The 22142-nt window shown below is 39.0% G+C and overlaps 1 protein-coding gene across 1 annotated transcript in view; it reads right to left on the bottom strand.

The window, feature by feature from the left end:
* Zfr (zinc finger RNA binding protein) overlaps positions 1–22142 on the bottom strand; it is a 73040-nt gene that overhangs the window by 34181 nt on the left and 16717 nt on the right. The window contains exons 3-9 of the mRNA XM_013018582.1: positions 20315–20594; positions 17469–17613; positions 13512–13730; positions 8943–9190; positions 7228–7419; positions 6500–6788; positions 1765–1961 (exon numbers count right to left, since the gene is read on the bottom strand). Coding sequence (XP_012874036.1) covers positions 1765–1961; positions 6500–6788; positions 7228–7419; positions 8943–9190; positions 13512–13730; positions 17469–17613; positions 20315–20594 — 1570 coding nt within the window. The remainder of the gene's footprint in view (positions 1–1764; positions 1962–6499; positions 6789–7227; positions 7420–8942; positions 9191–13511; positions 13731–17468; positions 17614–20314; positions 20595–22142) is intronic.

The raw sequence follows: 22142 nt of genomic DNA, 5'->3' as shown, positions 1-22142 counted from the left end.
CACTAACTAGCCTTGAGCTGAAGAGCCGAGGGACAGTGCCCAGGCCCAGAGTTCAGACCCCACGACTAACCAAAAATAAATAGATAGATAAATAAATAGGTAACTGGGTGCTGGTAGCTCACACCTGTAATCCTAGCTGTGCAGGTGAGCTCTGAGGATTGAGGCTGGAAGTCAGCTTAGATGGAAAAAAAATCCATGAGACTCTTTAGTTAATGAACAAAAAGCTGGAAGTAAAAGTTTAGCTCAAGTTGTAGTGTGGCAGCTTTGAATGAAAAACCCAAGTGAGAATATGAGGCCCTGAGTTCAAGTCTCAGGACTGGTGCTCACACATAAAGACATAACTTATCAATTTATGTATTACTTAAAAATTACATATCTGTTGTCTGTCTCAATAAAAAACTTGTACACGATGTAAATTTTACTCCCTATGTATTGATCCCAGGGTGTTATGAATGATTGGTAAAATCAAGCACCTAGCTCTTTTTGTCTCCCTTTCCTTCCCTGGGCCTTCAACTCAACAGCCTAGGCACTGTATTTAAGCTCTACCACTGAGCCCTACCACCTCCACTTCCAGCTTTTTTGGCACTTAAAGAGATAAAATTCTCACAGACTTTCCTGCCTGGGCTTCTCTGAACCAGGATCCTCTTCAGATCCCCTCCTCTTGCATAGTTAGGATTACAGGTGTGAGCCACTGGCACCTGGTTGGTATTTTATTTCTGAGGTAGGGTATTGATGACTTTACCTGGCTGACCTTCAATTCATGTTTCTTCTGCCTCTGCTGGAGTAGCTGGGGTTATAGGCAAGCAACTACCACATCTAGCTATATAATCTTTATTGAAAAGCCAGTTAAACACTACTATTAGACCCTGTGCTGGGGACTTAAATCTATGCTTCACAACTTTGTTGGGGAAAAAATTACCAGTTTGATAGATGTTTACACTAAAGTTCAAAACTGTATACATGGTCCATAACATAGTAAAAGCAAACTATACTGTTTACATCATAGTATAGTCTCATAATCATCCTGCTAGCAGCAATCATTCAACATCAAATGTTCTAATTTCTCCTTTGTTCTTCCATTTACTCAACTTCACCTGCATGACAGGAAGTTCTCTAATAGCTCGAGAAACCAAATAAAAATAGCATCTACTAAGTCAGTAATCTTAATTTTATACCGTAGGTGAGTGTTCAAAGACCATATATTAGGTCTTTCCACTAGTGTAATTGCCAAGTAAATGGAAAATTCTTTTTTTTTTTTTTTTTTTGCCAGTGATGGGCCTGAACTCTGGGCCTGGACACTGTCCCTCAAGGTTAGTGCTCTACCACTGGAGCTACTGTACCACTTCTGGCCTTTTCTGCTTATATGGTGCTGAGGAATCAAATCCAGGGCCTCATGCATGCAAGGCAACCACTCTACCACTGAGCCACCTTCCCAGCCCTGGAAAATTCTTTTACATTACAGTGACAGTGTTACCATGCGAAATGACTTCAAGTCAGTGACAGTCCAACCTAAAAGGCATCATGTTTAGTTTTTGAAGTTCTGGGATTTTTTAATTCAGGGCCTCAGATTTGATAGTCAAGTACTCTACCATTTGAGCCATATTCCTAGTCCCACTATTTTTTTTTTTAACAATCTTTTGATTCTCTTTCATAAGTAACCTAAATGTAAATGTGATAATTGATTTTTACATGTAAAATGTGCTTGCAACAAGCACATTTCTTTCCTTATCCAATTTCACAGCAATGATATTCTCAAATCAATACCTCTTCCACATAATCATGGCCCACTGGCTGTACATCACTCTGCAAAGCAGCAAGAGATGCAGGTGTGACCGGCTCTGACACTGAGTCTGGCTTTACTTCTGGAATCTGCACAGCAGAAGCGACAGGAGTACTTTTAACACATTCGGCTCCTTTCAGGTCATCTGTTTTATTTCCTGTTGACTGTAGCTTATTACCACCTAGAAAAGCATCAAAGAATTAGTTTTATTTTTGTATAAATGTATAAAGGATTAAACAAAAAATTTCAAACTTCTGCTGACGTAAAATAGATTTTAAAATTTTTGAAGAACCACATAAATGACAAGGTTTTCTCAAAATCCTATTAAAAAGTTACTTTTCCCTTCATCACCCAACAATATCCCTAATCCCCACACTTGCTCTTATATGACCAAGTATGTAAGCGAACATCAGGTATCTAAAAGAATGAGGGACTTAACCTAATTTATGTTTATATCCTAAGTTCTACATGATTGAAAAATAGTTTTATTTTGGGGGGCCAGTTCTGGGGCTTGAACTCAGGGCATGGGCACTGTCCTTGACCTTTGTTTGCTCAAGGCTAGTGCTCTACCATGTGAGCCACATCTCCACTTCTGGCTTTTTGATGGTTAAATGGAGGCAAAAGTCTCACAGACTTTCCTACCAAGGCTCGCTTCGAATTTTGATCCTCAGATCCTCTCCTGAGAGAGTAGCTAGGATTACAAATGTGGGCCACTGGTGTCAGGCTTATTAGTTATTCATTTATTTTATTTTTGGGGTCTGGTCGTGGGGCCTGAACTCTGGGCCTGGGCACTGTCCCTCACCTCTTCAGCTCAAGGCTAGCACTCTACCACTTGAGCCACAGCGCCACTTCTGGCTTTTTTCTTTTTTCTTATGTGGTGCTGAGGAATCGAACCCAGGGCCTCATGCATGCAAGGCAAGCGCTCTACCACTGAGCCACCTTCCCAGCCCATTATTCATTTTTTAAAAGTTACTCCTGTTTAAAGGTATTCATTAGATATTCATCAACCAGGTGCTGATGGCTCATGCCTATTATCCTAGCTACACAGGAGACTGAGATCTGAGGATCATGATTCAAAGCCACCCCAGGCAGGAAACTCCATGAAGACTCTTATTGCCAAAAAACTACTCAAAAATGCCGAAAAGGCACTGTAATTCAAGTGGCAGAGTGCTTGCCTTGAGCAAAAGAAACTCAGGGACAGTTCCTGGGCCCAGAGTTTAAGCCCAAGGACCAGCAAAAAAAAAAAAGAAAAAAGAAAAGTAAGGACTGTAAATAGTGCTCAAATGGTAGAATGCCTGCTACCAAGGGCTAAGTCCTGAAATTCAGCACCAATACCACTACCAAAAGAATTTATAGACAAAAATATGAATAACCTTCATAACAATAGATCTTAGGTGTCATTTCAGCCATCCATTCAATCAACAACTTTAACTTTCCAAAGGAATGTTATATCATTGGGTTTCTTTGCTTTTAAGTAAGCCTTTTGCAAACTGGCCTCCATACCTGCAATTTTAACCACTCAGGAGACTGAGAATTGAGGACTGAGATTCAAAGTCAGCGTGGGCAGACAAATCTGAGGTTCTTATCTCTAATTTACTAGGAAAAGAACCCAAAGTGGAGGTGTGGCTCAGTTGTAAGAGCACCACACCAGCTTGAGTGAAAAGGCTAGCAAGAGTGCATGTAGACTTGGGTTCAATACTGAACCCTTAAAAATACCACTTGCAAAACACTAGCTAAGTACCATTGGCTTATGACTATAATTCTATGAAGAAGGCTGAAATGAAGAGGGTATTGCTTGGGTCATCAGTGCATGTGATTGAGGCTCTTTCTCAAATGATGTCTGAGCAGTATGGGGCAGGATTATCATTCTAGCATTACAGAGGTTAAAACTGACAGGATCACAGTTCCAGTCGATCTGGGCAGAGAAACTAGTGAAACTAAACAGAAGAAGCTGAATGATATACACTTGTAATCCCTGCTACAATAGAAAGCCTAAAATAGGTGGGTTACGGTCAGGTGGGTAACAATTACATCTAGACAGGAAGCAAGACCCTATGTAAAAAATAAGCATTGCAATAAAGGACAGGAGTTCAAACCTCAGTACTGTCAAAAAAACAACAACTGAGTGTTTACAAAGGTCTTGGCAACATCCTAAATTTTGGTAGGATAACAAAGCAAAAATAAGATAATGCAGTTTTCTAGAAATTAAAGAAGATAGAAGAGCCAGATGCTGGTGGCTCATACCTATCATTCTAGCTACTCAGAAGTCTGAGACCTGAGGATCTCAGATGGAAGCCAGCCCAGGCAGATAAATCCAATTAACCTGGAAAGTAGAAGTGTGGCTCAAGTGGTAGAGCACCAGCCATGAAAGAAAAAGCCTCTTGAGAGTTCAAGGACCAGAGCATTGGCATAAAAAAGGAAAAATAACTATGATAGCTTAAATAAGTACTGTAAAAAGTAGGAAATGTATTTTGTGAGAATTTAGAGGAGTTATTAACCTAGTCCAGTTAAAAAGGTTTCCCAAAAGGTGATGAACATGGACTTTGAAAAGAGGAATGAAAAGGAAGAAACTCATGTCTCAATATAAAGATTGGCATATACAACTAACAACAACAACATGGGATTAAGACTCAAATTCAAATCATAGTCTGTACTTTAGCATGAATCACTACCAAGATAGAGATGATGAGACCAAAGAAATATCTTAAAGACCTAAGAAAACAATGAAAGGGATTAGAGGATAAAATGGTAAATTAAGCCATGAGCAAGAAAGCAGCGCAGGAGGCCCCAAGTTCGAGCCCAGGTACCAACAAAACAAACAAGCAAACAAACTAGCACAGGAAAGGGCACTGAAAAACATTTTTCAATGTTAACGAAGTTTTTCACTGAAAAATAAGCAATTTTATGGCATTCTATTTTTTTTTAATTTATGTTACTAGATTTGAACTCAAGGCAGTGCTCTATCTAATGCATGAGCCAGACCTTGAGTATTTTTTTCCCTTTTCTTTTTTGTTGGGTGCTGGGGTTTGAACTCAGGGCTTGGGAGCTGTCCTTTAGTTTTTCTGCTCAAGGTTAGCACTCTACCACTTGAGCTACACCTCCATTGTAGCACATTGGTCATTAATTAGAGATCAGATTCTCTTGGACTTTGCTGCCCAGGCTGGCTCTGAACCTGGATCCTCAGATCCAAGCCTCCTAAGTAGCTAGTATTATGGGCGTGACCAACTGGCACCTGGCTACTTTATAGTATTCTTGTGATGGATTTGTGGGTTAGAATGGGACATACTATTAGTCATTCCTAGAGCTATACAGAGAATGACCAGTGAATATCTAAAACATGGCTCTCAAACTCAAGTAGGCATTTAAAATTTTCCAAAGACACTATAGTCATTTGGTCATACTGATAAGCACAGACTATTCAATAGCGGAGTACAGTGAGACAACATCCAAAATGAACACATAGGCAGAGAGAAACAGTAACACATCTGAGAAACGGAAGGATGGATATAGTCATTCCTTCCTTTATCGCAGTTCACTGAATGAGGCTTCGCTTCACTATACTGCAGGGTTTTATTAAAAACAAAAACAAACCAAAAACAAACAAAAAAAGCAAGGTGGGCACTCACCCCTAGCAACTCAGGAGATTGAGATCTGAGGATCACAGTTCAAAGCCAGCCCAGGCAGGAAAGTCAGTGAGACTTTTTTTTTTTTTTTGGGGGGGGGTCCAGTCATGGGGCCTGAACTCTGGGCCTGGGCGCTGTCCCTCAAGCTCTTCAGCTCAAGGCTAGCACTCTACCAGTTGAGCCACAGCACCTATTCCGGCTTTTGTTTTTTCTGCTTATGTGGTGCTGAGGAATCGAACCCAGGGCATGCAAGGCAAGTGCTCTACCACTGAGCCACCTTCCCAGCCCCTCAGTGAGACTCTTATCCAATTAATCACCAGAAAACTGGAAGTGACTCAGTGGCTCAAGTGGTAGAGCACTTCTTGCCTTGAGCTAAAGAGCTGAGGGACAGCGCACAGGCCCAGAGGACAAGCCCCATGACTGACAACAAACAAACAAAAACATAGTGATTCCTCACCTGTCGTGGGAGCTATGCTCTAGAAACCCCTGCGGAAGGTGAAAATCCACAAAGTAGCAATAGGCGATCCGCTATATAGTGAGGGGCAAATATATAACGCTGCTACTTCGTGGATTTTCATCTATTATTGGGGGGGGGGGTGTCTGGAACATAGTTCCGTGATAGGTGAGGGATCACTGTACATGGCAGAAGTAAAGATCTAGAAATCTTTACAGAATAGCAATCAACAGCTAGGTGTGACGATGCACTTCTAGGACATGTAATGTAGGGAAGGATAGCAAGTTTGAGGCAAGCCAGAGCTATAAATCCAGACCATAAAAAAAAACCCATCAACTAGGTCAATGGAATGAAGATCTAAGTGAATTTGGCAGTTAAATCTTTGGTAATTCATGAAATTGTTTCCAGAAAAGGGTAGAGGGAAAATGCTATACAGCAGACTGGACTGAATAAGAAGGAGAGAAATAGAGAAAGCAGAGAATGAGGACATAGCTTAGTGGTAGAGTGCCAGTCTAGCATGCATGAGGCCCTCAGCTTGATCCTAGCATCAACAAAATAAAAGTGAATAAACAAATGTTAATCTTGCAATGGGAAAGAAACACACTAATAGAACAGGAGGAACAGAGAATTCTCAGTACTTGCCAACAAAATTTATTTTGGGTGTTGATGTTTTCTTGGCAGCCATATTGGTAGGAATGGCTGATATTTTAGTGTTGGATGTACTATTAAGAGATGAGTTTCCTGGAGTTGCAAGACCTTTCACTGAAGAAGTTGCAATTGAAGTATTCACAGTACAATTGCTTGCCACAATGCTTGAAGGAGAGGCAGTTGGTTTTGAAGCAGATACAGCTGTTGAGGAAGTAGCTTGGCTAACAACGTTTGGTTCTGTCGAAGGAATAGGTTTACCAAGTTTTGTATGTAATTTAACAACCTACAAAACAAAATGCAATAACCTGTTAGAGGATTCAAAGTATGAATTTTTAAGTTTGTATGAATGATGTAAGATAAAAATCTATTTTTCCTTTGCCATATTTTTTCAATACATTTTTACAGACAACACTTGTTATTTTTACATGATCTCTGTGCAGCAGATATGGAAAATATGTACTACCAGATGAACAAACAGGAATTTGCAAACTGCAAATCAACCATAATTAAGACAGAAGAGAGAAAATAAATACATAATTCCTGAGTAAAATTGCTTTAATTTTGAAAAAGGTTAAGCTATTTGATGTCACTTTTTGCATGTTAACACCTAACCAATACTTATATAATGAACTTTTCAAAATTTGAAGCTACCTTTTTTCTTAAACCTCCATTAAAAAGTTAAACAGAGTAAGACATAAGGCTGGGGGGGGGGAACCACCTACTTTCTGATGCTTAGCACCACGAATGTGGGCAGCATATGCATCTGCTCCTGTACAAGACACATCGCAGAGCTCACAACGTAGCTGATTTTGAGTTCCACGAGTAGAATTGTTGCTGCTGCTGGTATTTTGTGAGGCTTTCAATGCAGCTTCTTTTTTTTTATGTTTCTGTCCTTCTAAGTGTTCTTTGTAAGTCTGTTTCAAACAAAAAGAAATTTTCTTTCTATATCAGCTGTCCAATGCTCAAATCTCTAGTATTCATTTAAAAATGAGAATGAGAAATTTTAAAAGCAATTGTACAAAAGCATGAGGAATTTCTCACAGATGTGATCTATCTGTAGTTCTCCATACCTGGTTCAACAAGAATAATTTTTGTGTTCTGGGGATTGAATACAGAAACTTGTGTATACTAAGTAAAACTTCAAGAATAAATTTATAAACATTTTAAAGTTACAAAGTACTCATACTTAGCTACAATGTGTGGCTACTTCTTTTAAGAATCTGTATCTTGGACTAGAGGTATAGCTCAAGTGGTAGAGCACTAGCCATGAGGTAAAAAGCTGAGCTAGAGTTCTTTTGAGCCCTGAGTTCTTATCAAGTGTACACACACAATCTATCTTTTATTGCTTAAGTATAATGCTAGACAAAAAGAATAATTACCAAAATACAGTATTAAAAAATGTAGTATGCCATTAAGTTAAAAAAAAAAGTCAGCGACAATGACTCATGCTTGTAATTCCAGTTCAGGAGGTTTCTAAGGATTTTGGCTTGATTCCATTCAAAAAAAAAAAAAAATCCCAAAAGTTAGTGGGATTCCATCTCAACAAATAAGTCAAGCACAGTGAAGAAAACTTAACATCCTAGCTATGGAAAAGGAGAGATTAGAAGGATCACAGTTCAAGGTGAAAACAAGCCAAAATGCAAGATACGGTCAGGAAAATAATAAAAAACAAAACAGATTTAGAGGTGTGATTAAAATGTGGGTTCACAGAAATGTACCACTATACCTGGCTATAGAACTGGACTCTTTTTGGTGTGTGTGTGCTGGTACTGGGGCTTGAACTCAGGACCTGGGCACTGTGCCTTAAGTTTTATGGTTAAGGCTGGCATTCTACCACTTGAACCACAATGCTACTTCTGGCTTTAAACTGCAATCCTCAGATCTCAGCCTCATGAGTAGCTAGGCCTGTGTCACCAGCGCCTGGCTGAAAGTAGACACTCATATAAGGCAGTCTGCCTGTGGCTTATGCTTATTATCCTAGCTGTTCAGGCAAACTGACTTCTAGAAGGTTGAAGTTCAAAGCCAGCTTAGATAGAAAAGTCTTAAAGATTCCACCTCTAATAAACCTATAAAAAGCTAAGATTGAAGGAATATCTAAAATGGTAGATCGTCAGCCATGAGCAAGAAAGCTGAGAGCTCAACACAGAGTTCAAGCCCCACTAAATGCACAAACAAAAAGAAATGAGTTAGGAAGGAAGTTATAAACAGATCCATGCCTAAATCATGCATATAAGCATACATTTAACTATGATAGTAGTATTTGCTTTATATACTACTAGTATATTGCAACTAGTAAATCCTGTAGTATATGCTTTTTTAGTTGATCGTTTTGAAAAAGATTTTTTATTCCTAAATGTCCTATAAACATGTAAATCAGTCTCACCAGAATTACAAAACTACTGAGATCCATGGTAAAACACACAATATAGATAAGTACCTGTGGTCCAGCACAGCTGATCTTACAAACATCACAATAGTGAATCTGGGGTGGTTTGGGAGGCTGTTTTGGTTTCAGTTGTTTATTTTGGAATGGTGTTTTTTTAGTAAAGGTGGTCCCTGTCCAGGCAGCTGTTGCTGCAGCAGCAGCAGCTGCTGCTGCTGCTTGCTTCTGTTGCTGCTGCTGCTGTTGGTAGTAGGAAGATGCAGCTGAATACACTGCTGCTTCATAACCTGAATAAGACGTACCTTACAAATAAAACCAAAGAAATATTGTTATATAATCAAACAGGACAAGTTAAATATTAGTTGTAAATTTAAACTCAATAAATATGGCCAAAAGGGGTAGATTTACATGTGCATAGTTACAATAATGTGTCTATCTCCTAGAACCATACCATCTTTCTACATAAATTACTTGACAAGTATTAACGGATGCCAGGTGTTATGAAGATATAAAGGAAATAGATTTAAAGAAGAATGGGAGGTAGGAACCTTAAATAGGAAAAGAAAATTCATCAAAGTAAGATACTGCATGACTCAAAAGAGAAAACACATCAAAAGCTGAGCCCCCAAAATTTGATTGATGGGCTCTACAACTGATAAAAAAGTAAGAAGCTAGTTTGAAGAGGCAACGTAATTAAAGTTTAGCAGAAAGTCTGTGATATGTAGCTGGAATTCAGATGAAAGTATCATAAATGAAGACTCATTCTATCTTTCAAAAGATGAAAAAGCAGTTTAAAAAATGTTTTGATTTTATTCATTTCCATTATTCTAATTCTCCGCTGATGAACTACATAGCTGTTGTTTATTTACTAACATTAAAAAATATGCAATAGTTTAAAATTTGACAAAAATCCCTAATTTTATATGTAAGTCCACCTAGCAACTGGAGCACTTATTACTTATAAACTAAGAATTTGAAGTAGGGAACACATCCGATTTCCAGAGAGCTTAATTCTAGATAAGCTTTTTTTCTTTATGGTTATAGGTAAGGGACAAAAAGTGAGGCTCAGGAGACAAGATTCCTAGTTGTAAGGACAGCACAGAACAGCTACTTAAAGTGAATTCAACTTTTGCTCTCTTGAATGCTGCCCACTTATTATGAAAAAAAACCCGCTGATTCTAATATACCTACACATATAGAGAAAAACAGGAATTGGATGGACAAGAGCTAAGACATATGGAAATCAGAATGACAGGTATCTGAAAATGGATTTACCTAAAAGAAAAAAAGATATCAGACAACTACTGAGAAAAGCCTTCCTCAAGTTTTATGTCAGGCTGCTATACTATTAGAAATGCTTATAAATGTTTAGAAAAGGTGGTAAGACAAGAAAACACCTAAAATAAAAACAGGAAGAATACGTAGATTTGGATTAATAAGCACATGATTAAATGAGAAAACAACTGGCTAAATTAAAAGTTTCATAGATCAATAAACTTTAGTGAGGCAGTCACAACAAATGTCCTCTGCTTTATTTAAGAATGTGAAAAAAAAAACATAACTAAGCTCATGGCCAAATGCTCTAAAATTTATAGGCAAAATATACATAGCTTAAATTTCACTGTAAAGATTCACAGTATCTTTGTGTGTAATACTGCAAATTGAACCCAAGGTCTTATACATGGCTAGGTAGTCACTTATCATGCAATCTTTATAACTATTTCCCAAATGATTTTAGTCCTTCTACATAAAAAGTGTTAACATGCTACTTAAATATAATTTATGTATGAAGAAAACAGCAGAATAAAGGCAGCAAAGGCCAACAGTTTTTCCAATTCTGTTCTTTAGTATCTTAGTTTTTAAATTTAAGAGTCCACAATATGGTTAGATAGTTCATTAACTCTCCTCTCCAATAAGCTATTCAGAAAAGGCCACAAGAGGCACTGTATCTCAGGTGCTAGAGCACTAAGAGAGCATGTAAAGCGGCTCGGGGACAGAGCCCAGACCCCAAGTTTAAGCTCTGAGAACAGGAAAAGTAACAAGTTTCCTCAGACTTTCCTTACTGAGCTGGCTTCTAATTACAATCCTCAGATCTTAGCCTCTTGAGGAGCCAGGACTAGGCATGAGCCACAGGCACCTATCCTCAGTACCTGCATACTTATTATAGCACTATTTATAACAGCCAAGATATGGAATTAAGCAGAAGTCCTTTGGCAGAAGGGATAAAGATTTAAAAAGAAAAAAAAACCAGCCAGGTGCCAGTGTCTCATGCCTGTAATCCTAGCTATTCAGGAGGCTGAGATCTGAGGATCATGGTTTGAAGCCAGCCCAGGTAGGAAAAGTCTGAGAGACTCTTATCTCCAATTAACCACCAAGTAGAGTGATGACTCCAAATGCTTTGGGCAAAAAAGCTCAGGGACAGCACCCACACCGAGTACAAGCCCCATGATAAAATAAAAATAAAAGATATACCAACAGTATATCCATGTAGTCAAGACAGAGAATAAAATTCTGTCATTTTTTTCAGCAGCACGATGAGACTATAGTGTATTATGTTAGATGAAGTAAGTTACATACAGAAGGGCAAATGTTGCATGTTTCTGCTTATATGTAAAAGGTAACAAGTTAACCTTGAAGGAAGTAGAGAATAAGAGAGCAGTTATTAGGGTCTGACAAGTATAGGGTAAATGATAGAAAATGGGTATAGGCTGAGGATGTAATCTGATAAAGCAACTGTGTGTGTGTGTGTGTGTGTGTGTGTGTGTGTATGCACACGCACGTGCGCTCTCGGGCTTGAACTCAGGGTCTAGCTTTTTCTGTCAAGGTTGACACTCTACCACTTGAGCTATAGCTCTACTACTGTCTTTTATCTGCTTAACTTTAGGTGTCACAGACTTTCCTGACCAGGCTGGCTTAAAACTGCAATCTTCAGATTGCAGTTCATTTTCATCCTCCTGAATAACTAGGATTATAAAGTGTGGAGCCACCACTGGTGCCTGGCAAGAGGAATAACTTTTTTTTTGGTTGGTCGTGGGGCTTGAACTCAGGATCTGGATGCTGTCCCTGAGCTTTTATGCTCAAGGCTAAGCACTATCACCACTTTGAGATACAGTGCCACTTGTGGTTTTCTGGTGGTTAATTGGAGATAAGAGTCTTACGGACTTTCTTACCCAGGTTGGTTTCAAACTGTGATCCTCAGAACTCAGCCTCCTGAGTAGCTAGGATTACAGGCATGAGTCAGTGGCTCTGGCTAAGAGGAATAATTTCTAATGTTCCAGCGCACTACCACATTGTACTTCCTAGTACATTATTTTATATATTGTAATATAGTTACAGTGTCAACTAAAATATTTAAAAGCCTTAAATGCTCTAAAGTATATAATACAAAAATATGGGGCATTCACTCAATGAAATACTATGCATTTGTTCGAATAGTTTTTGTTGTTTTTTTTTGGGTCCGGTTGTGGGGCCTGAACTCTGGGCCTGGGCACTGTCCCGCAGCTCTATAGCTCAAGGCTAGCGCTCTAGCACTTAAGTCACAGTGCCACTTCCAGCTTTTTTCTTTTTGCTCATGTGGTGCGGAGGAATCAAACCCAGGGCCTCATGTATGCAAGGGAAGTGCTCTATCACTGAGCCACCTTCCCAGCCCCTTGAATTGTTTTTATGCCAGTGGCACTTATAAGAAACCATACGTCTACTAAAATGGCTAAGAGAAAACCATGAGGTGTAGCTGTAATATTTCACAGCACTAGAAAGGAAAATGTCCTCAGAGAATAACATGGCAATGATAAAATGACTCAGGGACTGGTCTGAAGAGAATTCCACTGTCCAAAATTGGTACAACGTGAGCCTCAAAGAGAGATGTTAGTAATGGATTATAGTATACTACATTAAATGAGTCCACAGTAATATTAAGAAACTAAAGAGGTAGTGAATTTGATCAAAGCACATTGTATACATATATGAATAAATCATAACAAAATTTATTTGTACAAGTAATAAAAATTTTAGAAGTTTCTGTAGATAAACATCTTGTCTATTCTTAAAAAAAGAGTGAGATGGAACTAAAGTTCATGCCTGGCTATTAGGAAGTTGAGATCTGGAGGATCGTGGTTTGAAGCCTGCCCAAGCAGAAAATACTAGATTCCATTTGCAAAAAGAGCCAGCAAAAAGGGACTGGAGGTGTGGTTTAACCAGCAGGACACCAGCAGTTGATGCTTTAGAGCAGAATATCTAAATATGCATAAAAACAATTTTTTTTCTTTTTGCCTTCACCACTGCAGAAACTAATTTAGAGATTTTTTCAAAAGCTCTAACATTGTAGTGGATAGCTAGGCCACATAAGACTTGTGTTTCTTCCTCTAATTGTAATTCTATGCCCAACTTTTAAATAGATTGCAAATTCCCAAAGAGCACCTTAAGATTCTGCTAAGATCTACCCACAAACAAAAAGGAACTACTTGCAGTATAGTCATTTTTCATAGTATGCAGATATGCTTACATTAATTCCTGCTAATAATTCAATTCCTACTATTGGGAATAAGATAGTTCCAAGGAAAATCAGGACAGCTTTTAGTAAATCCCTTTTAATGTTAACTCATGTAAATAGCTTATCAATCTTACCAGAATAAGTAACTGCTGTGGTACTGTATGTAGCACTCTGAGTATAAGATGGCACCACAGTAGCCGCAGCTGCCACTGGCTGTACGGTGGAGGACACAGGATAAATGGAGAAAGTAGTGGTAGCTGGACTTGGTGTGGCTGGTTTTATGGCTGTCACTTGTCGAGTTTGCTGGGCTTGAGTATACTGAGTTGCACCTTGGCTATAACCTGCCTTGGGAGCTAAAGGGGAAAAGATGTCAGAAAACTGAGTAAGTCACTAAAGTTATTTAACAATATACTTAAAATTAAAATGGATGGATAATAGCAGTACTTGCAATTTCTATGTGGCAAAAGGGTACAACTCTTATTATAAATATGAATTAAATCAACCATCTACCTTTTCCCAATTTTGGCAAAAACTTACAATGAAATAGTACTATCATTTATAGCTGGCATTAAATTTTTAGCTATGGTGTGTAGGGGGGAGAGAGAGGGAGAGAAGGGGAGAGAGAGAAAGAGAGGGAGAGACAGACTTGTTAAGCTAGTCAGTTTATTCTAAAGTTAAGCTTAATGCTGGGAACAGAACCTCAAGGTGCATGTTCCAATTCACATTGAAAATTTCAGTTTTTAAATCTATGAAACTTATTCATATACCATCCATTGCATTTTACTTGTTTATCCATTGTGAACCTCCACTTAGGTCAATTTACAAGGTGTTACTTCATTCTCCAAATATTAAAAGCTTGAGGAAAGCTATTTTTTTTTTTAAAGTCAGTCATAGGGCTTGCACTCTAGGCTTGGGCGCTGTTCCTGTGCTCTTCAGCTCAAGGCAAGTGCTCTACCACTTGAGCCACAGCGCCACTCATGGAGTTTCTTGCCCGGGCTGGCTTTGCACCACGATCCTCAGATCTCAACCTCCTGAGTAGCTAGGATTATAGGCGTGAGCCACCGGTGCCCAGATTAAAGCTATTCTTAATTGGCAACCATTAATTTCTCCTCAACTTTTTTTTGCATTTTTTTTTTTTTTTGCCGGTTGTGGGGCCTGAACTCTGGGCCTAGGTACTGTCCCTCAGCTCTTCAGCTCAAGGCTAGCGCTCTACCACTTGAACCACAGCACCACTTCCAGCTTTTTCTGCTTATGTGGTGCTGAGGAATTGAACCCAGGGCCTCATGCACGCAAGGCAAGCACTCTACCACTGAGCCACCTTCCCAGCCCCTTTTGCTTGTTTTATTAACTTACATTATTTTTCTTTGTGCTCTCAAAAGTTCTTTTAAATTTAATTTTATTGTAAAGAAGCTGTACAGAGGGGTTACAGTTACATGAGTAAGGTAATGAGTACATTTCTTGTTGAGCAGTGTTACCCCCTCCTTTGTTGTTCTCCCACTATCTCTTCCCTCCCCCAAAGCTCTAAAGTTCATTTCCAATATAGTATCTTGTTAATATCATTGTTCCAATGGTTCCATCCTGTGTCCCTGTTTCAACATTTTGTTAATCCCCTTCCCCTCTCCAAATTAAATAATTTTATATACAAGATGCAGGGTACCAAAATCAAGTACAGTGACAACAGGGGATATACCTTAAGAGGGAAGAACATACAAAGGAAACAAAAAAAAAATCACATAGTACACTGAAAACAAAAACAAAGAAAGACCTCATGTCCATATCATGAGGTTCATTTCACTTAGCATCATCTTATATGGTCTTATATGTATAGCTTTTGAGTTTTTCTGCTCATCTGATAAAATTAGCCTAGACATATACTAATTATTGCAAATGAAGGAAAGTACAGGATCTATGTTTCTTTGGTCAGGCTTACTTCACTTAGTATGATTCTCCTCTCAACTTTCTGCTACGACTATATTCAAAACAAATGAATACTTTAATCTTAGGAACAATTACCAAATGGAATAATCACTTATTAATTATCACTAAAATATACCATTTTTATTTAAGATAAAGACCCAAATATTAAGGGATCAAACTCATTTTATGTTAAGTTGCTAGCTTCTATCTGTAGCTGTTTATTAGTAATTTGACTCACAGAACAGAGATGAAAATGTTTTACAGAGAAAACCAATATCCGTGACTTGAGATGTACCAAAACCCAATCAATGTCAAAACTTAAGACTAAACCAAAATCTTCTGAGTAATTTTGTGTAAGTTTTGATCATTAACTAGGGAATCCATTATAAACAATCAACAGGGACCATAAAAATTAAGCCATTATATATATATATATATAAATATTTTTCCCCCTCCTGTCTCTTCTATTCCTTGAGACAGGTCTCCCTAGCTGGCCCAACCTTTTCTCAAACTTACTATCCTCTTGGCTTTAGCCTCCTGAGTGCTATTAATGACAGGCATGTATACACCCTGCTTCAAAATATTTTGAAACCACTTTTAAAGCTCACAAATTCATAGAATTAGAAGGACTATACTGAGCTCTGAATTATGTCACTTATAGCACTGGTGGTTCATGTCTTTAATCCTAGCACTTCAGGGGGCTGAGATCTAAAGATCACAGTTTGAAGCCAGTCTGGGCAGGAAGGTCCATGAGACTCTTATCTCCATTTAACCATCAGAAAACCAGAAGTGTTGCTTTGACTCAAAGTGATAGAGCACTAGCCTTGAGTGAAAAAGCTCAGGAACAGTGCTCAGAGTTCAAGCCCCATAAACAAAAGAAACATGAAGATAAATCACTTGCCCCTATTAGTGGTAAAGCAAATGCTGGAATTTAACTCTATTCTCTTTCAAGTCTACCAAACCTTTAGGTCCTTCAAAAGTAATTTTAAAAGATGCTCTATTTGCAGAACTTAGAAAGTCTTGTTTTAAAATTCTCAATTTAACCTACACAAAAGTTTCTACCTTTTAAAATCTATAAATATATAGGCTTCTACATAAACAAAATATTTTCTGTATTTGAATCACAACAGAAATGTCACACTGGAGATAAAAACACAGCCACATTAGAGAAGTCTTCTGTGTATTTATACAGAGTAATATACATCAAAATGAACATCAACATATGGAAACAAGGTATCTTCCCCCAATTTTTATTTTTTGATGATTCTTTTTATATATGGTTGTATTTGCATGCTTATCTTTGAGATGGTAGAAGGAGGGTACAGAACTCAAAGGAAAATGGGTAAAAAAAAATGCAGCAGTGGGGCTCACTGACACTCACTGATGAAAGTGAACTATATAACTCATGGGTAGAGATGGGAGTGAGGGTCTGGAAGTGAGGGAAGGGAAGACAATGTATGAAAGGAATGTACTCATTACCTGACTCATGTAATTGTAATCTCTCTGTAGAACACCTTTATAATAACAATAAAATGAATTTAAAATAAAAAGACATCCTCATTGGTTAAAAGATTAGGCAGCAATATAAAATGTTTTAAACATTTCTGGCAAAGATAGAATGTGTTAAGAAGCTAATATTAGCCGGGTGCTGGCTACTCAGGAGGCTGAGATCTTAAGATCATGGTTCAAAGCCAGAGGGCAGAAAAGTCTGTGAGACTCTTAACTCCAATTAACCACTAGAAAACCGGAAGTAGCGCTGTGGCTCAAGCAGTAGAGCACTCATCTAGAGCTGAAGAGTGCAGGGATAGCACCCAAGCCCAGAGATTCAAGCCTCACAATTGCCAAAAAAAAAAAAAAGTTAATGCTATGACTTCTTTTTATAAAAGGGCATGTTATAAATTAGTTTCATAACCAGCTCTTTGTGATTAACAGGTATTGTAGGAGATAAAAGTGAGACCTGGTTAGAATCTGACTGAAGGTTGTGTATAACACGATTTTAGGTAGATTTTAATTTAAAAATATCTTGCATTTAAGAGTTCATTGACACTCTTTGAAATGTTTTCACTATGAACCTCAGATGGGCCAAAAACTCGTAATTCGCCTGTGTCCACCTCCCTAGAGCTAGGATTACAAGTAACAATCACTAACTACGTTCAGCTTTAATAGTAACTCACCTGTCTGATAGTAGGTTTCAGCAACAGATGGCTGGGGCTGGGCAGCAGCAGCTACAGCAGCAGCAGTTGCTGTTGGCTGTTGGTAGTACTGCTTACTATCATAAGCTACAGCAGGAGCGGTGGATCTTACATATGAGTATGAATCCTGAAGAAATAAAGAGAAGTTTTTACTATGAGGTATATAAATAAAAATATAATAAACGAGCCGGGCACTGATGGTTTATGTGTGTAATCCTAACTACTCAAGAGGCTGAGATCAGAAGATTGAAGTTTGAAGCCAGTTAGGGCAGGGAAGACTATGAGACTCTTACCTCCAATAAACTACCAAAAGAAGTAGAGCTATGACTTAGGTGGTAAAGCACTAGCCTTGAGCAAAAAAACATCAGGAACAACAACCAAGCTCAGAGTTCAAGCCCAGGACTCACTCTCTGACATACACAGACTCTCCTCTCTCTCACAAATAAAATGAAATAAACATGTGGTTCTATATCAGACCTAGATACAAAAGACAAAACATCAATACAAAGACTCATTTTAAACTTTTATCAAACAAGATTAAAAACATTTCAAGCAGCCAGGTAGAACTACTCAGAAAAGGCCACATGTGGAGCTGTAGATCAAGTAGCAGAGCACTAGACCTGAGCCAAAGAAGCTCAAGATAGCGCCTAGGCCCGGACTTAAGCTCAAGCCCAGGACTGGCACACACAAAAAAACTTTTTTCAAGCAGCATGTTTAACTTCTATCCAAACCAGAAAAATTTTAAGTAAAAGTTATTCAAACAAAAATCAACTTTTGGGCTGGGAAGGTGGCTCAGTGGTAGAGCACTTGCCTTGCATGCATGAGGCCCTGGATTCGATTCCTCAGTACCACATAAGCAAAAAAGAAAAAAGCCAGAAATGGCGCCATGGCTCAAGTGGTAGAGTGCTAGCCTTGAGCGGAAGAGCTGAGGGACAGTGCCCAGGCCCAGAGTTCAGGCCCCATGATCGGACCCAAAAAATAAATAAATAATAAAAATCAACTTTTTGGGCTGGGAAGGTGGCTCAGTGGTAGAGTGCTTGCCTTGCATGCATGAAGCCCTTGGTTTGATTCCTCAGCACCACATAAGCAGAAAAGTCAGAAGTAGCACTGGGGCTCAAGTGGTAGAATTCTAGCCTTGAGCTGAAGAGCTGAGGGACAGCTCCCAGGCCTAGAGTTCAGGCCCCACAACCGATGAAAAAAAAAAAAAATCAACTTTTTGGGCTGGGAATGTGGCTTTGCAGTAGAGTGCTTAAAGCTCTGGGTTCAATTCCTCAGTACCACATAAACAGAAAAAGCCAGAAGTGGCACTGTGGCTCAAGTGGATAGAATGCTAGCCTTGAGCAAAAGAAGTCCAGGGACAGTGCCCAAGTCCTGAGTTCAAGCCCCAGAACTGGCAAAAGATAAATAAAAACCAATTTTTTAAAAAGTTAATGGTAATTTTTATTTTGGATAAGGGGAAAAGAACATCTTGTTCCTGAAAGATACAAGCTCTGTGGCAGAGCTTATATTTACCTGGGCTAGATTCCCAGTGTTACACATGTATCAACTGCCCCCTCTTAAGATACACAACAAACACTGTGTTACTACTTTTGATTTACAATTAGCATTGCTTTCTTTTCACTCTTTTTAAAGATCAAGGTGAGCTTGCTTTCTTTTCACTCTTTTTAAAGATCAAGGTGAGCTAAGTGAATTTTGGCAGTGTACAAAGTAAAAAAGGATGGGAAGATATGCAGATGGACAAGAATAAAGCAGCTGGCAGGGCTTATAAAATGATGGGTTTCATAGATGCTATTAAAGCAACAAATTTTACTACACTCTGTTTTGGGGTATAATGAACAATCAATCACATACATCAAAAGGAATTCCAGTTTAGTAATTTGTCAGAAAAGGCAAATATTAGACAGGCACTGGTGGCTCATGCCTGTAATCCTAGCTACTCAGGAGGCTGAGATCTGAGGATTGCAGTTCAAAGCCAGCCCAGGCAGGAAAGTCCGTGAAAATCTTGTCTCCAATAAACCACTAGGAAGTCGGAAGTGGTGCTGTGGCTCAAGCGGTAGAGCACTCTCCTTGAGCTGAAGAGCGCAGGGACAGCGCCCAAGCCCAGAGTTCAAGCCCCATGACCGACAAAAAAAAAAAGAAAGAAAGAAAAAAGAATGTAGAAAAACTGAGGGGAAAGTCCCACAGGACCAATTTGGCTAACTGGGTGCTGGCTAAAAAGGACAGGTTAGGGGCTGGGAAGGTGGCTCAGTGGTAGAGCGCTTGCCTTGCATGCCTGAGACCCTGGGTTCAATTCCTCAGCACCACATAAGCAAAAAAAAAAAAGCCGGAAGTGACATTGTGGCTCAAGTGGTAGAGCGCTCGCCTTGAGCTGAAGAGCTGAGGGACAGCGCCCAGGCCCAGAGTTCAGGCCCCACGACTGGACCCAGAAAAAATAAGACAGGTTAAAGAATTAGGACCAAATTAACATCTTGACATCATAAAATACTAGCAACTGATTCACTTTCAAGAAGACATACCTCTGTTTCAAACAAACAAGTGATGTCATACTATATAAGCAAGGGATATTTTTCCTCAGAAACTTAAGATGACAGGAAAGCACTTAATTATGTAAAACCACTTAAAAACTAAAACATATATATGAGATATTACATGGAAACAATGCTTGCAAACCATGTCCCAAAACATCTAGAAATAACCATTCACTTTTCTCTATCATTACATACATGTTTTGGAAGACAAGTCTGAAAAGCACTGGCTTAGGCATTAAATACATACATTCTGCCCATTAAACTTACATGGTATGGCTATGAAACTAGCATTCTTCTTACCTGGTAGTTTTGTGTAGTAGCTGGGGGTGGAGGCGGTGGTGCTTCTTGTTGCCTCTGGGTATAACCATAGTCAGTTGCCGTGTGTGCAGTGGGGTAGCCTCCATAAGCAGCAGCTGTTGCAGCTGCAACAGCTACAGGAGCAGGCCTGGCAACGGCAACAGTGGCAGCTGCTGGTGCATAGGCAGCAGTAACTGTGTGAGCAGCTACTGGAGCCTGATGGACAGTGTAGCTAGCAACTGTAGTTGGATGAGAATAGGCTACACCCGAAGCTGGCTGCTGGCTATATGTGAAGTAGAAGAATATAATAAAATTTAATTTTAAAATCAAGGAATTAATCTTTAAAATTTATCTATTAACTAAAAACACATCTGCAACTCAATCATGGACTACCAAAGACCAGGTATTTAGATTCAACAAACTTTCTATTTATTACTGTATTTATTTGTTCTTTTATTCTTTAATCTCACTATGCTATATAGTCACACATATTATATAGTTTAGATTACTTATCATATTGCAAAGCAAGAAGACAAACTAGGCTAAGAAACATTAGGAAGGAAAAAAATTGTACCAAACTAAAAACTTTGTGAATAAGCATTTTTTAGACTGGGGATGTGGCTCAATGTCACAAAATATTTGCCTAGCATGTGCAAGGCCTTATGTTCAATCCCCAGTACCAAACAAAATACCTCCAAGAGACCACAATTTGTTTTATGTAAAGTTCTTTATCACTCTAAAAATCTAATTTAGAGCCGGGCGCCGGTGGCTCAAGCCTGTAAATCCTAGCTGCTCAGGAGGCTGAGATCTGAGGATCACGGTTCAAAGCCAGCCCAAGCAGGAAAGTCCGTGACACTCTTATCACCAATAAAACACCAGAAAACCTGAAGTGGTGCTGTGGCTCTCAAGTGGTACAGTGCTGAACTGAAGAGCTGAGGGACAGCACCCAGGCCCAGAGTTCAAGCCCCTGATGAACAACAACAACAAAATTCAGAGTGGGCTGGGAAGGTGGCTCAGTGGTAGAGTGCTTGCCTTGCATTGAGGTTCTGATTCCTCAGCACCACATAAGCAGAAAAAGCCAGAAGTAGCGATATGGCTCAAGCGGTAGAGCGCTAGCTTTGAGCTGAAGAGCTGAGGGACAGCACTCAAGCCGAATGCAGACTCCATGAGTGACACCCCCCCCCACACACACACACACAAAAGATTTAGAACCTGTTAACTTTGTTGCTCTACAGCAGTGCTTCTTAACTGGAGGAGATTTTTGTCCACGTTTGGAATCATCATTTTCCCTTTTTGGTGTTGGAACCGAACTCAGCTTTGTGTTATTAGTAAGCATATACTATCCATTTACCTCCATCCTCAACCCTGAAGGTATTTTTGAAATCAGGAGGTGGTGGTGATGTGTACTACTGGCACCTCGGTAGAGGCGAAGGATAGTGTTACATATCCTAAAATGCACAGGATACCTCCTAACAATTACTAGCAGTTCTGGGTCTAGGGTAGAAGCTTACAATGAAATATTTTAGCTATCTTCAGATATAACTGCCTGCATATATATAGGCAGTATTTCATTACAGAAATTAATTTTCTCTTGAAATGTAACAGGATATGCTATAAAAAGAACCCTAAGGCGGATGCTTTGCAATCACTGCCACTTAACCAAGAGGCAAGAACATTTTCCAAACAATAATCAAATTAATTTCTACCTGTATTTCTTTAAGAAATATTACTTGTACTTTTTTTTGGTACCAATCCTGGGGCTTGAATTCAGGGCTGGGATGCTGTCCCTGAGCTTTTTTTTACTTGAGGGTAGTGCACTACCAGTTGAGCC

Source organism: Dipodomys ordii, unplaced genomic scaffold (assembly GCF_000151885.1).
Source record: "Dipodomys ordii isolate 6190 unplaced genomic scaffold, Dord_2.0 Scaffold41, whole genome shotgun sequence".
NCBI classification, from domain to species: Eukaryota; Metazoa; Chordata; class Mammalia; order Rodentia; family Heteromyidae; genus Dipodomys; species Dipodomys ordii.
The sequence above is the reverse complement of the archived record's forward strand: the minus strand, read 5'-3'. Positions and strand labels throughout refer to the sequence as shown.